At 42.2% G+C, this 18426-nt stretch overlaps 1 protein-coding gene across 2 annotated transcripts in view; it reads left to right on the top strand.

Moving 5' to 3' along the window:
* KCNH5 (potassium channel, voltage gated eag related subfamily H, member 5) overlaps positions 1-18426 on the top strand; it is a 160492-nt gene that overhangs the window by 56116 nt on the left and 85950 nt on the right. For both annotated transcript variants that reach the window (XM_014966615.1, XM_014966616.1), the window contains one exon: positions 7554-7983. In XM_014966615.1, coding sequence (XP_014822101.1) covers positions 7554-7983 — 430 coding nt within the window. The remainder of the gene's footprint in view (positions 1-7553; positions 7984-18426) is intronic.

The raw sequence follows: 18426 nt of genomic DNA, 5'->3' as shown, positions 1-18426 counted from the left end.
TTGGTGTGTTTTTTTTTTTTTTTTTTTTTTTTTTTTTTTTTTTTGTATAATTACTTCTGGTGAGGGAAAGGTAATGAAACTTTTGCCCATGCTTCTTTAAATAACGTATTTCAAAATGTGCCAAGCGTGGGATTGATCTGATGAAACACAGGGCCACGGATGGTCCACAAGGAGATACAGGCACATGCAGGGTATGGCTCCTCGTCTTCTGAGGTGTATCTCCAAAACAGGTCTGAGTTGTCACCTGCCCTAAAATGCTTTTTTTTCCACTGTTGACTGTAGTGACATGCTAGTGTGACTAGCTCAGGTGCAGACCCCTCCACAGTATAGTTTAGGCTAAGATGAGATGCAGCCTCCCCTTGAGACCGTGTTTGCCTCCCTTCAACTTTTCAAAGGATAAAAACAAAAGCAGAAAAAAAGAACCGGGTTCTAACTCACAGGGACCTTTTGAGGCAGTGAGTCGTAGGCTTTGGTGGGCAGGTTCATCGTGTCATCTTCCCATAAACTGGTCAAAATCCACCTTCACTCATGGTGTCTGCAAATTTGTCTTGATTTGCAGTCTGCTTATTTGTCCCTGTGCCAGCCTGCTTGGTTAAATATTTCTTTTCCTTCCGTCGTGTTTATCTCCTCGATGTGCTTAGAAAGAACATTCAACTCCCCCCCCAAACCCCTGTATAAACATGCCTGTTTTCCTTTTCTTAATCTAAGAAAACTTATCTTGTTTAGAAACCTCATTTGTCAAATTTTATGAAAATTTTATTGGCCATTCCAGCTGCCTCTCTCCGCACAGGGTTGAGTTTGAATCCATCTCTCTAGGGCAGAGCTGCATTACTCCAGGCGGAGAATTCATCTTTGCTTTGTAGTTGGGGTTTGGCTTTTCCTCTGGATGATGGAAACACTCAAATGATCCATCCTGGAACTGGATTAACCTCTTCTGTGAGTGCAACCACCCTGATTGCTCTGCGTCGCTTTGGGGTTAACCCATATACACAAATACTTGTTTTTTCTCAGTAATCTTCAGCTAGAGATCTTTGGAGTTGCAGAGATTTTTGTTAATTTGCCCCGTAGTGGATGCCTTGAGACTCTGTATTATAAAGCTTTATCCCATTTTCCTTTATTCCCACCCCATTATTCTTTGCACTGACAGTGTGTTCCAAAGGCATACAATATTTCTGCTTACTTCACTAAGAAAACAAAGGAAATCACCGAGAGTTGCCACTTGTAACCCTTGCTGGATTTCCTTTTAATGATCTCCATTTTCACAAGTTCCTCAATCACCTTACAATCTCAGTTGTGGTCCCTGTTTTCTTTGTGTTTCCTAATAATTTCACCCCTTGTGTTACCGAAATGCTGCATTTCCTTAGTTTAGAAAATGGTGTGTGTTATCAGAGAGAGCTATCAGGAAAACCTGGCTAGATCCCAGCTAACCTCAACGTAGCAGACCTATTGCTGCACTGATTGCATTTTGATTTATCTCGATGTTTCTAATTACCGTTGCCCTTAACATTTGTTCAGGTGATGTATCTGTTTGTTTCCTTCTTGATGCATTAGCTTTTCTGGAAAACATCAACATCATCTTTGAAAACTGAAGCTCAAAATTAATTTAATTTTTAGCCCAAGACTGGATTTTTTTTACTTCATTGCAGCCTGATCACTTTTGTTGTTCTTTTTTTTCATTTGTGAACGTGAAGAGTCGTTGGGTATTTGTTTTAATGTTCTTTACAAGGAAAAGTTTGCCCTGACGTTTGGCAATTCGAGCTTTATCCCTGGTTTTTTCACCCTCTAAGGTGTAGCTTTCTGTTTATCCATTTTTTATGTCTGATATACCCTCAGTTCTGTGTTTCTGGTTTTTTCCTTTGGGTGATCATTTACACATTTATAACTGATGCCTGGCTTAAAAAGTTTTTCCTCTTCTTTGAGATACAACCTCTGGATATTTTGTACCTTTTGACCTAAGGACATTCCAGGTGTCCTCTGCTGCCAGGTGTCTGACTCTCCTTATCTCTTGCAGCCCAGTAGTCTTCACTTATTAGTTTCTATAGTTCAATATACTATCATTTATAATTTACCAGCTCTTGCCCTTTTGAGATCAAGAACCCCAGTCCAGTTTACTTTGTGATAGTTCATTTTTAATGAACTGATTCAATTCCTTCTTCAAGTCTACGGGGACTTCTGCAAAAGCCTATCAGTCAGAGCTTTATGTAGTGCAGCATCACTTTCTGTGGAGTAATTGGCTGTTCAATGAAGAAATAAGCATGCTATTGCATCTGCAGAAAATCACAGCCTGCTGTTATTAATAGCATTTATTCTCCAAGCTCATATGGGAAAGAGAAGTCCCACATTGTGAAGCAATGCTCCGTAATATCTGTCTCTGTAATAACATAATGCAGGTTTGGATGCTGCCCAGATCCAGGCTCTCCGGATTTCTAAGGATGGGTTTCATTTCTCCTCCCCTAAGATGTGTAAGTGAAAGGCTTCAGCTTCTTCGTATTCGGTGGGAGAGAGGGCGAGCTCCAGGAGGTGATTCATCCCACCCCTGGCTGCCTGAGGTGGTCCGGGTGAATCAGGCTCCTGACTTGCCTCTCTCTCCACTCATCGGGGAGGAAAGCTGACCAGTGAACGTAGAGACTGGATGACTGGCCGTAAGGTTGCAGCATTATGTGAGGTGAATCCCACCCCCGGGAGGATGGTTAGAGCCGAGTCACGGTGCGGCGGTGGCTCCTGCAGGTGTGCTCCAGCTCAACTTCCATGAAACCATTTTGCTCTTGCGCGGAGATAAAGAGCTCAGCCTGGGCTCAAAGCTCCTCAGAGGATGCGATTGCTTTAGCAGCTAGTTTTGCTGAATGAAGCTTGCTGCAGTTGCCTGCATCTAACAACTCTAAGCATATTAGCTTAAATTTAGGTTAGGTAGGTCTGTATATATTGCAGTGACACCTTTGCAGTGGCAACGTGCCCTCCTGCATTTCATAGAAAGGTTCCCAGCTCTGGTTCTTGGCCACTCCATAAATTCTTCAAAACCACAATGCTGAACATCAAAACATAGTGGAAAAACTATTTTTTTTTTTTCTCTCTCTCTGACCTTTTCCAAGACAATGTTTTCTGTTAAATGATGCAGTACCAATCCCCATTTTCGGAGCCGGGAGGATTTCAGTTTTAGAACACATTTAAAATATATGCTTCATTTTTCTGTTGTGGTTGCATATGTGCCCACAGCTAACAACAAATAAATAAAAAATGGTAGAGTGAAATCTAATTGAAAAAGTGCCTAGAGTTAAGAACGCATTGTTCCCTAATAGGAAAAAAAAGAAAAAAATTAAGCACAAATTTACCATTTCAGCATACTGGGATTTAATTTTGAGGTTTAAGAAGATTTTAGTATATTTAGATGGTAGAAAATAACGGCTGGCTTTGTTTCTATTTTACTTTATTAAAAATTTATGCAATAATTTCCTACTGCAGAAAAGACTTATTAGATTTAGCAAGTAACCAGCTGATTAAATCTTTTTATGTCGTTTACAGAGATGCAGCTCTGCTGCTCCTTTAGCGTAGAGCAGCCTCCACTCCCTGTTTCCTGGTTCGGGAGGACATCTCTAGTGCTCATACCAACTGCAATGATGTCCTGCACTTGTTAACCTTCATTTTACTTTGGTGTTCCCTTCAGGCTCTTGCACGTTTGGCTGTTGAGCCCTGTGTAACATGATTTTTTGATAGCTTCGTTCTTTCTATTGCCTGGCTGATCAGGGCAAGAGAATCTGGCTCCCTGTTCTTGCTCGGGGTGTATTGCGATTGTGGGCGATGTCTTTCGCAGCCTTGTGGTCAGAAAAGCTCAGCCAGATGCAGGTACACACCTTGGACACTGCTTTCAGGCTGGAAGACTCAAGTTTGCCGATGTGGTAACATCTAAGATCTGAAATGATAAGAATCAGGTAATTTTAATAGGAAGGAGTGGTCACTCTGCGTTTCAGACTGAGTGCTGTCATCACTTCTGCCTCTGCTACCAAACTGAATTTCCTTTCTTAGTATATCAAGAGAATTTGAGAATACAGACTTTGCAACACCCTTACATCAAAAACCTTGGGCTTTGTTTAATCATGAATGGCTAATTTAATTCCAAAGTTGAACATCCATTCCTCAAAAATGTCTTTCTGGATAAATTTGACATTGTCTACATCCTTTGTAGTGGCTTCAGCTGTCTACTAAATCAAAATTGTGGTAGAGAAAGGACAGGTTCCGAGCTATTGCCTGTGTAGTCTCCTGGCCTAATGGCCTTAGAAGTCCCTGGGAAGGTCTCCTGTGACTCACACTTGTAACACTGCAGTCAAAGATTTGTATCAGAAAGGAATTTGGTCCCAAACTTGACGGAGAAAATGAAATTCTGGAGTAGGTGGTTTTTCAGTTAAAAGATTTCTTCAGCTGAGATGATTTGAGATGAGCAAGCTGAATGTCCTCATCTGATTAAGACCTGATCAAATAAGTCAGACAAAATCTCAAGGGGCGGGATTGTGTGGTTCATAAGATAACGAGATATTCTCAGTCAGAGAACACAGACCAGCAGATTGTACAGACAGTTGGCCCACCTCACTAAATACGGCAATAGAGTGACCAGTGCTTCTCCAGAAGGTTGGATCTTCGGTATTAAAAACATGCGCTACAGCAGGGTTTCCAAAATATTCATTATGGGGCATAAATTCAGTTAAAAATGAAATTAAAGGCAGCCAGCAATCAGTTGAGTTTAGAAAACTGAATTTATGAACAGCCCAAACTTAATTTGTTAGTCTTTCACTTCATTTCCACCAAAGAGATCGGTGCTGAGTCCTAGGCAGAGCTCTGTGTATTAACAACTGTGCATTTATTGTCAGGTGATTTGTTAACTATAAAGGTACCAGCTTGACCCAACCCAATTAAGCAGTGATGCATCACATGCTCTTTTACTGTCTACTTAATTGCTCTTTTCTAGGTAGTGTTCCATGGAGTAGGCCTTTAAAGCTTCCAATATTGTCTTTATATTTTGCAATATTAGACATAAAATGTGAATGCTGAATAAATATATTTCTGATTTTTTTTGGCCGTAAAGTAGTGGGTGAGACTGAACTGGCTTTAAGACTTACAGTGAAACTCACTTAAATTAATTACTCTTTGGAAAGAATACATTTCACCGTCAGCTAAAATGAAACATTTCTCTTTGTTTCATACATAAGAGATGCGATTGTCATCTGTGCTTAAGAAAAAAATAATAAATACAGCACAAACATTCTCCCAGACTTTGAAATAAATGCTTTATTTTTATATTAGTTATACAACTGCTAAACTGTCCATGTAATTTACAGAGAAGATGCAATATGGATGGAGGATGGACTGGCAGACTGCAAACTCACCTGATCAAGGGTTGACTTCTGGTTTGGGTTTGTGCAGTGGAAAGTAGGGTATAAGCCTTGCCACTGGGGTGAACTTAAGCTACTGGGAGCAAAAAGGGGACTCCCAGGTCCTGGTGGGGAAGCCAAACAGTGACTCTAAAATGGAAATAATGTGTATCTCCTTGGCCAACGCAATAGGACCTGATCCTAGAAAAAAGCACCCTGCTGTTTGCTCTCTCTGATTTCACAGCAAGTTGTAAACTTTCAGAATCAGGGTTAATTCACTGAAACACACTGCAGATTAATTTCATGAAATACGCTGTAAAACTCCTCTGTCGTTTTCTTTTTTCATGTAGATGCTGTTCTTGTGGGGTGTGACCGTCTGTCACTAGTCCATTCACCCCACCCAGTCCATTGTGTAACCAAATTGTAAGGGATTTCCCAGTTTATTGGACAAGTTGGCTGTTCAGACTGCCTCACAGATGTATAACCCAAAGCAAAAAAAAGTCGATTTATGTTTTGATGGAAATAAGAAGATGGAAATAAGAATGATAAATTAGATCTGTGTCCTGTGTAAATGCAAAATACAGAAATCAAAATGGGAAAATTTCACTTCCCCCAATGGTATTAGTCATCATGGGAAACCTGAATGCAAATATAGAATTTCAATTTATTACGGATTTGGGGATCTGAAACAAATTCCAACAGGATTTGAAAAGCATACAAGAACTTTGTCGAACAGATTACATCTAGAAATATCAGATTTATGTTACCCTTCAAACGTTAGTTCTGAATAGAAACAGAGGTGCAAAAGAGATCAATGTTTTTCTGGTATGGAAAACTCCAGAAACTGCACTCTTTTACTGTTTGATAATATAATTAGCCAGTGTTTTGACTAGACTGATTTGATAATGATGCATAGAAAAGGGCAATTTAATCTTGGCACACTAACTAGGAATGTTTGCCTTATTGCTTTCTATGTCTTAATTTCTACTTTAAATTGAATGTCTTCAGCTTCTGAATGTTTTATATTAGAAACCTTCCTTTACAGGCCTTCTATTTTGAGCCACTAATTAATTTAATGCACAAGTTAGGTATATCATGGGATTGCGATAGTTCAGGAACATATTTTTCTTCTCTTTCTGCATCCATAAGCTCTATTAAAATTCATGTAAACCATTTGTTCGTTGGGAAGGACACAGACATTTCTTGTTCTCTCTCAGATGTTTCTATTAACTTTTTGATGGTCCCTGTGCTTCTGTTCCCTAAATATTTGTAGTTCCGTTTATTTGCAGTTCATTTATCTTGCGTGGAAGAAAACCACTGCACAAATACTTGCTTTAGGAAAATATCTGCAGTGTCTGTTGATTGGAAAGGAAATTAATCGGATATGCAAAGGCGTGTGGTTTTCTTGCCAGTGCCTTGTGGTCTCTGTTACCCTCGCTCATAAGGGTGATGTGCCCACAGTTGTTAGTTCACGTTCGGTCGGTGAGACTTCTAACAAACGACAAAATATCCAGAGTTATATTAGATGCAGTGAAGGATAAGGTGAGATGGAGACTGTTGGAGTAGAGGAAGTTACACAGGTACTCTCTGGTGGACAAGAGGAACAAGCGGCAGATTTCTCTGCGATTACCAATTGCAATCACTTTCTGACGTTTCTCTCGGGCAGTTGATGCTGAGGGTCATTGAAATAGGTGGACCCCCATTTTGGCCAGAATAGCAATCTTCTGCTTGGATTTAACAGAATGCTGTTCTCTGAGAAGCTTTGAGAAGACTCCACTTGGATGGTGTAGTCCCACCTATGACTGCTCTTTGACCATTTTTGACCTCCTTAAGGTCAAAGTAGAGTCTCCTGTTTACTTCAAACTGACAAAATATTGAATCACTCCTTCGTGTAACAAACAGGCTATTTCTCACTTTGGATTCTACAGAAATATTCTGTTACTTAGGAAGACTTAGCTTGAATGAAGTAATTTATCCACCAAATGGGGCTGACTTGAGTGCCAAACTTGATTTACCCTGATGAGGATAAAAGCACTGGAGGGGAAAGAGGGTTTGATCTTGTAGTCTGTCATCTGGGGTATGAAAAATAGTTGTACAGAAAAGATTTAAAACAGATGCAGGAATTGATGTACAGCCTTCTGTGTTAACCAGCAGGATACTTCAGATGAAATAATGATTTTTATTCTTTTCCAGGGGATCAGTAGCCTCTTCAGTTCCTTGAAAGTGGTGCGCCTTCTCCGACTCGGTCGAGTTGCCAGGAAGTTGGACCATTATCTGGAGTATGGTGCTGCTGTACTGGTGCTGTTGGTGTGTGTATTTGGACTGGTGGCCCACTGGCTAGCCTGCATATGGTACAGCATCGGGGACTATGAAGTTATAGATGAAGTCACTAATACAATCAAAACAGATAGCTGGCTCTACCAGTTGGCACTGAGTATCGGGACACCATATCGATACAACACCACTGGCTCAGGGCAGTGGGAAGGAGGACCCAGTAAAGACTCCTTGTACATATCCTCTCTCTACTTTACCATGACAAGCCTTACAACGATAGGATTTGGAAACATAGCACCAACCACGGATGGAGAGAAGATTTTTTCGGTGGCCATGATGATGGTTGGCTGTAAGTAGAATTTGATTTTATTGTGTTTAAGCAAAAGATGGTTGAATAGCTAGTATGATGGCTGCATAGCACACCAGCTGCAAGCTTTCTTGACATACTAAAAAATCCAGAGTATCTGTAAATACTTATGAAATGAACTTGGAATTATTGCAAATGAGAATTGAAATTGTGTAGTTGCTGTGGCTTTTAAATTGTTTGCGAGACGAAGTGCAGTGTGTACATAAGTGTGCCTGATGACAATTTTATATTGGGTTCAGGGCCTCTTTTTCTACTCTTTAAAGATAGTTTTGATTGTGTTTGGAAGGTCTTGGCTGGAATTTGGTTCAAAGTTACAGTGAACGTTCAAATTCAGGTAGTCTGACTAAGTTTTGCTTATGAACTTGCAGGGGCTTGGAAACGTTTGAAGTGGTTTTAGCCAATTCTCGAAACATTTAGTGATTCCATAAAGTGATTGTGTTCTTTATGGCACTGGTTTGACTTAGTTCTAAGTCCTGATTTTACCTCCTGGGTGTAGTGACCTTTGTCACCAGCAAAGCTAGAAGTGAAGGAAATCGTGAGACATTATATTGTACTTTTTCTCTGCTTCCTGCTGTTCCCTGCAGCTCTTCCCAAATAGTCTAAAACCAGTGGTGGTAGGCACATTTCTCATTTCATGTGCTGCCAAGGTTAGATCACTGAGCAGTTCTCCAGGTCAACAGAAATCTTCACAATATAGTAAAGGCCGCTGAAAATGTTAATAACATTTGGGAGAATTATTTTTCTCATAAATAAAGAATTCCTGGTATTTCTCTGATGCTTTTTGTTTCCTGAGCTCTGTACAAACACTAGGCAATTATGTAACAAGAGACCAAACAAACCCTTTTGAAAATAAGATCTGCATAATCTCTCTAATAATTATCTCAGTGAACACTTTGAGCTCATCTCACAGAAATACGGAACTATAAAAAGGAGGTTTTCTTGGTACAGTCTTTCTAGATCTTTAGAAGATTAAAGCCATTTGTTTGGAGATTTTTAATGCTTTTTAAAAAGAGAGGTTGCAGTTTTAGGACTCTGCTTGCAGTGTGGTGCAATGGAATTTCTGCTGAACAGAATCTTTGCTTGATGGGTTGATGCGTTTCAAAACATTTTGAAGTCCATAAAAAGCAAATGCCCAAGCATTAATGAGCTATTGCAGCGAGGCTGTAGCAAACCTATAGGTGCTGATTAGTCATTTGTTTAAACTGCTTTGTGGTATTTACAGAAGGCTGGGAATTTTGGAGAATAAAGTGGATGTAGAACATTTTAAATATTGTAGTATTTGCTTCCCTTGTCTTTTGTGGGGAATTCTGTTTCCCGGAAAAGCAAGGTCCTGCAGAAGGAACTGGTAAATGATTTAGGGTGGGGTGAGGGCCATAAAACCATAATGAACAACAATAATAATAGCAATAACAAAATAGATACATGGCCTCAGTAAGTGAAAGGGAAATGGATCTGGAAAAAAAACCTGCTTTATATTTGTTCTAGGTGGTTTGTACTTGTGCTTTTTCATTTCTGAAGCACATGTTAAAGATGGGGAATACATATAGCAGTGTCGACGTTGACATTTACAACAACAGATGTATGTGCCACTGGCTGATTAATAGTTTTCAAAAGTGTTACCTAGAAAATTATTAGATGTATGTGTCAAATTTATAAGTGGTACCTGTAAGCTTAGTAGTTGGAAAAACATGACTAGGTTTATAGGCATTTGGGTAAAGTCAAAGGTATAATATAAAATTTAAGAAGCATGGAAAAAGGACCGTTAAATTGCTTATTGCATAATAATAATGCCATCAAAATACATGTGGCTTCTCTTGTGAATGGGGTGAAGAGCATTGTGGCATGGGGGAAGGCTACAGACAGAAGAAACCTTCTTTTTAGATAATTTCCAAGTATAAAAATGCTCAATTATACTCAGTTGAATCTTTTGCAAACGTATCAATGAAGATTAGAAGATTTTAAACTCATGCGTATGATGGCTGCGTCTGAAATCTAAAGGAGTTTCTTTGTGGGTTGAACACTTGTTAGAAAATTTGCCAACTTCCAAATATATGCTGGTCCCGGGCTTTATACTTGCAATATTTCTGCAAAGAGATCAGACTCGTGGGATTGTAGAAACATGCTTTGCAGTGCCAGCTGCTGAAAACATGACAGGCTGAACACCAGAATGGGACAGGAAGGCACAGCAAATAGCTGGTGGAAAATACAATTTCTCAGGCAAAGTGGCCGGTGAGCTTGGGAAAAGGATTTGGCCCCAAAGAAAAGGGGTAACTAAGAACTGAAAATTCCTTTCAGAACAAGGTGTTTCAGTTTTTCTTTTGAAACAATGTTTTGAGATTAAACATTCAGCAAAATTCAATTACGGTTCAATCAATAATATCTCTGGTCCCTCAACTGGCTCCTGTTATAAGCAGAGGCATGCTGTGAAATACCTTTGGTCGTTTTCCTGAAGAAGTTTGCTAATACCAATAGTTGATATTGGCAGCGTCTTTTCTAACAGGCCGTGCCAAGTAAACGTCTTAAACTCAAAATGCTTAAAATTAGCACTGGAATCGGAGATAGTAATTCATCCCAACCCCAGCTGCCTACTCATGCAAACTGCAGATATGAAAGAAAATCTTCACCGCCTCGTCAGCCAGCAGCGGCTGCTTCTGCAAGCCTGAAGTTCCCTATTCACGCTGGCAAAGTTAGCAGGACCTGGGAGGAGTATTTGGAGAGATTTCAAATCCTCCTGGTGGGCAGGACTGCAAAATGGCGTGCTCGTTAAAAATAGCCGAATTAAAGATTCTGTAGCTGCTGATAAAGCATCGCTCGGCGGTGGGGGAAACCCAGCTGAATGGGGATGCAGTTCGGTGTGATTGGCGGTTTGTCACTGGGTTGTTCACCGAGGACAGAATCGGGTGGGCTATTTAGACCAAAATACATCACCTGTCTTGCAGGGAAGAGAGCTTTGAAAGCATCTTGCAGAGCTTACTTCAGATTTCTTTTTGCCTCACTTACTTTTTCTTGGTGTCCAGTGCTGTTCAGCAGTATTTTTTTCTGTTGCTTCCTGACACTTGAAAAGCTAAAAATAGCGAACACAAAGCATCCTATGACAAGGGAACAAGGTTTTTACACGGGTTATTGTTTAATTACTTATTCTGCATTCTGCATAGAGTTGCTGAATATGCACTGGAAAAATCTGATTTTTGCAGCTCCTTTTGTGTTGATACAGGTTGTTCTGTCCCCTTCTCTGCGCGGAGCAGAGCCAATAGGTAGGTCTGTCAGATCCTTTGAATGGACCAGGAATCGTTTATCATTCAGGCAGGACTATTCTCCTACACCTCCCGTTGCCTTCTCTCAGCTCACAGCCTCTAGCAAGAAACTCGGTCTCTGCTGCTGCTGCGTGTTGCTCAAGCTCAGTCCACAGGCACGTCTTAGGCTTCTGCAGCACAGCCTTAGGCGTTGATGTAAAACTAACCGGTTTTGTGTCTTTCACAAAAAAAGAATGTATTAGGGAAAAAGCCAGAAGGATGTTTAGGGCAACAAAGCTGGTGAGGGGTCTGGAGCACAAATCTTATGAGGAGAGGCTGAGGGAGCTGGGGTTATTCAGCCTGGAGAAGAGGAGGCTGAGGGGAGACCTTATTGCTCTCTAGAACTACCTGAAAGGAGGGTGTAGAGAGGTGGGGGTCAGTCTCTGGTCTCAAGTCACAGGTGACAGGACGAGAGGAAATGGCCTCAAGTTACGCCAGGGGAGGTTCAGGCTGGATATTAGGAAAAAAGTTTTCACCGGAAGGGTTATCAGCCATTGGAATGGGCTGCCCAGGGAGGTGGTTAAGGCACCATCCCTGGAGGTGTTCAAAAGACGGGTTGATGTAGTGCTGGGAGGTATAGTTTAGTGATGGTGTTACTTTTTGTTTGTTGTGCGGGTGTCTATTTTTGTCAGTTAGGTTGATGGTTGGACGAGATGATCTTTAAGGTCCCTTCCAATCTAGAAGACTCTGTGATTATGTGATTCTGTGATACTTTTGGTTTGTCCACCATTACTGTCTTGCAACTCAGGAGAGGCAGGAATTCGGCCAGCCAAAAGTCTGTAAAAGGTAAAAGGCATTTTTTGGGGAAAGTGGCAATATGGCAAGGCAAAAGAGCGTGCAGAGGTCAGGAGAGACAAGGTTTTCTGAAGAAACAAGTGTAAACATTTAAACGACAAAGAGTTTGTGTGCTGCTCTATGCCTTCTTCCCTCCCATGCTTCCACTGGGAGTAAAATGGCCAGCTTTCCAGCCTGAAGCTCGGAATAGGCTTCCCAGGGAGGTGGTTGGGTCACCATTCCTGAATGTGTTGAAGGGTCATTTAGATGTGGGGTTGGGGGATGTGGTGTAGGGGAGAACTTTGTAGAGTGGGGTTGATGGTTGGACTCGATGATCCCAAGGAACAGGCTGCCCAGAGAGGTTGTGGAGTCTCCCTTCTCTGGAGACAATCAAAAGCCACTTGGATGTGTTCCTGTCCAGCCTGCTCTGGGTGACCCTGCTTTGGTAGGGGGTTGGACTAGATGGTCTCCGAAGGTCCCTTCCAACCCTTTACAATTCTGTGATTCTTTGATTCATCTTAAAAATACCCAGGATGATGATTTACATGTTCAAAAAGAAAACAGATGTGATTGCTGTCACTTTGACCCCAAGTTGTTATTGTTCAGGGAGAGCTGATGAAGGGAGAGTGTGGGTGGGTTCCTCTTGGTACCCTGCTCTGCTTTTAATTTTACTAAATGGAGAGAACAGGACTTGCTCTTTGCTGTTGAGATGGGGTGAGATGCTCTCCTCCTGGCCACCTCTGGTTCTGAAACCTCCTCTATTGGGTGAACAATGCTGAAAGGCTGCTGGTTGCTTGTGGGCACCCTCCCTTGCTGTTGCTCAACTCTTGTTTTGGAGCTGTGACACAGGCTGTCGCGGACTGTCAGTCATCTCTCAATTCATCTGCCAAAACCTCATTCATTATTCAAGTGGGTTCTTTCATTGTTCAAGTAACATTCGGCAGTTCCCTGCCAATATGTGGTAGCTGGCCACTTGAGTGCTGTTTGTATGAATCATGGAAGTTTATCTAGTAAATTTGTTAAGCAGTGGCTAAGCCCACACACTGACACACCAGGATAGAACTGTAGGAGAGCGCTTGCCTGGCAGACTTCCAGACAAGCAATCCCAAGAGTCCATAGGATTTAGTTTTTGATCCCGAGGAACAGGGTGACAAAGGTGATTAAGGGATTGGAGCATCTCCCTGATGAGGAAAGGCTGAGAGAGCTGGGGCTCTTTAGCCTGGAGAAGAGAAGGCTGAGGGGAGACCTTAGTAATGCTTCCAAGGATCTAAAGGGTGGGTTGAAGGAGGATGGAGCTGGACTCTTTTCAGTGGTTCCCAGTGACAGGACGAGGGACAACGGGCACAAGCTGGACCATGGGAAGTTCCACTCAGATCTGAGGAAGAACTTTGGGGTGAGGGTGGCAGAGCCCTGGAAGAGGCTGCCCCGGGAGGGAGTGGAGTCCCCTTCTCTGGAGATCTTCAAGCCCCACTTGGATGCGCCTGAGTGATGTGCTCTGGGCAATCGTGCTTTGGCAGGGGAGTTGGGCTGGATGGTCTCTAGAGGTCCCTTCCAATTCCAACAATTCCATGTTTCCTTGAAAATGTATAAGATAGCACCTTCTAGCAAAAATCATTGCTGGTAATGTAGATTACATCATGTTTTTCGCAGCAACAGATAGTGGTGTGAGAAGGCTTTACCTGTGGAGGAATTCATAGGCTTTTCATTTCCAATTTTCGTTTCCTGCAGAGATGTGGGATATGGGAGAGACACAGCTCTGTACCACCCCTCCAGGAGCCACAGAAGGGTTTGACCTCTTTGGCAGCAGAGAACTTGTGCCAGCTTTTGCGCTGCTCCTTACAATTTACTTAAAATGTGGGTCAGTGGAGGGAAACGTGTTTCTTTGAACAAGAGCGTGGCCCTGCTAACAAGCTTTTACTTGCTTCAGCTAGGTACAGATGTAACCCCCAAACTGCATTTGGCAAGTGGGGTGCAGGATGCTTCCAGAGCGATGGGTGTGAAGTGGCTGGAGAGATGAGGAAGAGCCTGCCACCCCCTGGAGGGATCTCTTGCAGGTTGTTGCCAGGCTGGACTTCATGGTCTTCTACATTGTACAATGGGAATCTACTACATAGATGAGCAAAACTGCCCTGGTCGAGGATGCTTCCAGAAAGGCTGCAAACTCAGCTGTGCCTTAATAACTACGTCTCAAAGACAGAGCATTTTATTCAGGGGTGGTGGAGATGGTCTGGAGGAGACCGTTGGTTTTGAATCGGACTTCTGAGAGATGGAGGGCTAATGGAGGAGGAGGTGTTGATGCGGGGACTGCCGTGCTGTAAAGATCTGCTTGACCCAGAGTGGTTTTAAACACTGAGACAGCGCGCCAAAGGTTTTCCCAGAAGGGCTGATTTGGGTGTATTTCTAGCTGTCTTGCTCTGGGCAGGTTGGCGTTTTGCCTCATCACCGATATCTTGCTGGGTGAAATATCACAAGTAAAGCTACACATTGCCCCCTACCCTTTTTTCTTTCAAGTGAGTGCATCTTGATATTTCAGATCTTGAAGAAAGGTTCTCAAAAGATGGCAGGACACCCAGAAGTCTAGGGGTAAATATTTCTGCACAACTGAGTGAGTGATACAAGTTAGAAGTGAAATGGGATAAATTTATTAGTTTAGTATTTGAGATGAGACAATGAGAGAGGTGGTAAATTCTTTAAATCCAAATCAGGAGAGAGTAAAACTGTTTATTGACATTTACCCATCAGCACAAACAGAAGTGACACAGAAAGTTCCATGAAGTTGTCTTGCAAGTGGAAATTTTCCCTTTTGAGTACCACTGAAAAAGGTTTTTGATGCTTTTACGTTGCTGCCCCATAGCCCAAGTGCTATCAGCTCTACAAAGCAAGGGTATCAAGATTTTTCTGTGCTATCTTTTAATTATTAGCAATCTCAGTTATGTCTCACAGCTGGAGCAGATGAAGTGTTTCCAGGCAGGGGATTGGTGTCAGCCCAGCAGACCAGACTCAGCAATCTTAATATTCTCTGAACAGCTGCATGGAGAAGGCTTGGTGTATAAACGTATCAGTAGCTACAGTGAAAAACAAGTTACTCTCAGAGAATAAAAGATCTAGCATCATCCACTTTTTCATGACACTTCAGTGTAAGGCTGAGATTGGGGTGGATACAACAAGGGTAATTGGCGGAGGCACCATGGGGGTCGTATGTGCCTTGTTTTGCTTTAACTCTTGACATGGCAGTAGATTTTTAGATATTCAGGTTCTAGTTTGTAGCAAAAACATGTGTCTTTATATAAAGAACTTTAAAACTGTAAAATAGACTCCTTGGGAAGCTTCATGGGATTTTTTTTTTTTTTTGGCGAGGTTATAGATAGCGTGTGTTTATATAAGCTTTACTTTTATTATCAATGGTTTGATATGTTTAAAGGGCAGTGAGTACGAGAGGTAAGAATGATGAAAAAATGTTGTTTCATGCTATTGAGCTATGCTGCTGAATACTGCTGAGCTGAAAAATTGCTGGAATTTCAGCAATACTACTGACAATTGCTATTACATAAATGATACGTAAATGTGGAAAATCAACCTTTACACAGTGTTCTTGCACACATGCAGTGCGAGCAACCACCTGAAAGGGACCCTGAGCGATTATCAGGTTGTCCCGGATTACTCATAACATCCGTATCTCTCAGGGGAAAAAAAAAAAAGTTTTAATTAATCCAACTAGATCAGCAAATATATCCAACTAGCTCGCAACACAGCGCAGCTTTACAGCATATTGTGCTGGAGGGATAAACAAATCTTAGGTAAAAGATAACCCCCAAGGTATTACACCGCTTGGATGGAAGGGGCAAGGGAGATGGTTCGTGATTTTGAGTTCTGAAGTTTCAGAAAGCCAAGTGAGTGATCTAGGCCTGTGTCCAAGGGAAAAAATTGCAGGGCTTAATTTTGTATACTCATGAGACAATTCCTGTGTGTGCTTGATATTCAAAAGGGAGGGTTACCCAAGTGAAAAAAAAAAATAGGAGAGGGAGGCAGTTCTGCAGATAGATCCTGCCCGATTTCAGTGGAGGATGCTGCTCTTCAGTGAGTAAACCAGGTATTTTCTGTTAGATCTTCTTACTATTGGCCTAGCCTCTACTTGTAGACGAGTGCTATCGTTTGTCAACCAGAGCGTACAGAAAGTTATTGGGATGGACAGTGGAGTTGGGATGGACAATTGAGATGGACAATAGGAGACAAGTTGTTTTGGGAGGTGTCCCATTGTAGAAAAATTGAGTCATACCATTGAACGAGGCCCTAAAATATTTTTTTTTTCAGGTCAGTCAAGATATTTCCTTGCCTAAATTTTGTTAGGTTGAATTCCAGAGCTGAAAACCTGTATGACATTGTTGCACATCCAGAGAGGCTGATAGAGTTGGGGTTTTTGTGTTTTGTTTTGTTGTGGGTTTTTTTTTTTTTTGTAAAAGAAATAAAAAGCCCAAATATTTAGGAGATTTCATTATTGCACTGCTGCCTGTGGTACTGGACTAAGATAACAGGTAATTGGATAAAAGATGACAGTTCTTGGTTTCTCATTGTTTCATTCCTGTAGGTCTGAAGTAGTACAATGTCATGTTCCTCTTGAAGAAACTGAATTACTGAGAACTAAGCCTGCACATCTCTCATCTTCATTTATCCTTCCTGCAGCTTTTTCTGCAAGAACCTTGATAGAATCAGGAAAAATTTTCTGGTGGTGGAAACATACCCTACGTGGGAGTATGACTGCAGGTTCCTCCTTAAAGAGCTTTACAGCTTTCCCTTCAATTTGGAGGAAGGACAGGATAACATGCAAAATGGCATCTCTCCCCTGGGTACCTGCTGTGCATCCCTGCCAGTGCTGAGTCAAAAAAAAAAAGAATGCAGTTGTGCTTCAGTAGGAATATTTTGGTCGTGAATGATTAAAACCAGTTTTCTTCCGCTGGCCAGCAGCCAGCAGGGATTTGTCAAGATGAGTTCATGGCAAATTAATCTGATTTCTTTCTTTGACAAGATAACTGCCTAGTGAGGGGAATTTACTAGATATGATATATCTGAACTTCTTAAAAGGTTTCTGACACTTTTCTACATGGTGGTCTTATAGAAAATGAGTGAAAGATGATCTCAATACAGTTGTAGCAAAGTCATAGAACCATAGAATCATTCAGGTTGGAAAAGACCCTCGGGATCATCGAGTCCAACCATGAACCCCACTCGACAAAGTTCCCACCTACACCACATCCCCCAACCCCACATCTAAGCGACTCTTCAACACATTCAGGGATGGGGACTCAACCCCCTCCCTGGGCAGCCTATTCCAGGGTCTGACCACTCTTTCTGGGAAGAATTCTTTCCTAATGGCCACTCTAAACCCACCCTGTTGCAGCTTGAAGCCATTCCCTCTTGTTCTATGGCTAATGACCCGTGAGAAGAGACCAGCACCAACCTCTTGACAGTGTCTTCTCGAGTAGTTGTATAGAGTGATGAGGTCTCCCCTCACTCAGCCTCCTCTTCCTCAAACTAAACAGTCCCAGTTCCTTCAATCGCTCTTCATAAGATTTATTCTCCAGACCCTTCACCAGCTTCCTTGCCCTCTTCTGTACCTGCTCCAGCACCTCCAGATCTCTCTTGTATTGAGGTGCCCAAAACTGGACACGATATTCAAGGTGTGGCCTCCCCAGTGCTGAGTAGAGGGGGACAATCACCTCCCTACTTCTGCTGGTCACCCCATTTCTAATCCAAGCCAGGATGCCATTGGCTTTCTTGGCCACTGCTGGGCCTGGGCACACTGCTGCCTCGTATTAGAGGGCAATGTCAATTAGACATTGTCAATTGTCGCTTGTTAATTAGAACCCCCAGGTCCTTTTCTGCCAGGCAGCTCCAGCCACCCTTCCCCAAGCCTGTAGGGATGCATGGGGTTGGTGTGGCCCAAGTGCAGGACCTGGCACTTGGCCTTGTTGAAGCTTGTATCGTTAACATTGGCCCATCAATCCAACTTATCCAAGTCGGTGATAGCTGATTGAAAAATCTCTCTCAAAAAGTTGTCAAGGGCTTTGCTGTCAAAGCCGGAGGCAATTGCCAGGGAGGTCTTTGTCCTGCGTGTGACTTTATTCAACACTTTCATTAGCAGAGTTGAGTGACAGAACAGAGAGAGTACATCAGGAGAGTTATGGGGAGGGTTGCAAGTGGCTTAGGTGACAGCATCGGAATCCCTAATGATCCCTATAAATTGGAAAGGCAGCCCAAAGGCTGGAGAGGATCTCGGGGGAAAAGAGAGGGGGAAAGCAATAGGCAACTGCAGAATGAATATAACACAACAGGGGGCTGAAAGCTGTACATCTCACTCTCG

This window comes from Calidris pugnax, unplaced genomic scaffold (genome assembly GCF_001431845.1).
Source record: "Calidris pugnax isolate Ruff unplaced genomic scaffold, ASM143184v1 scaffold74, whole genome shotgun sequence".
Classification (NCBI taxonomy): Eukaryota; Metazoa; Chordata; class Aves; order Charadriiformes; family Scolopacidae; genus Calidris; species Calidris pugnax.
This window is presented reverse-complemented; position numbering and strand designations above follow the sequence as displayed.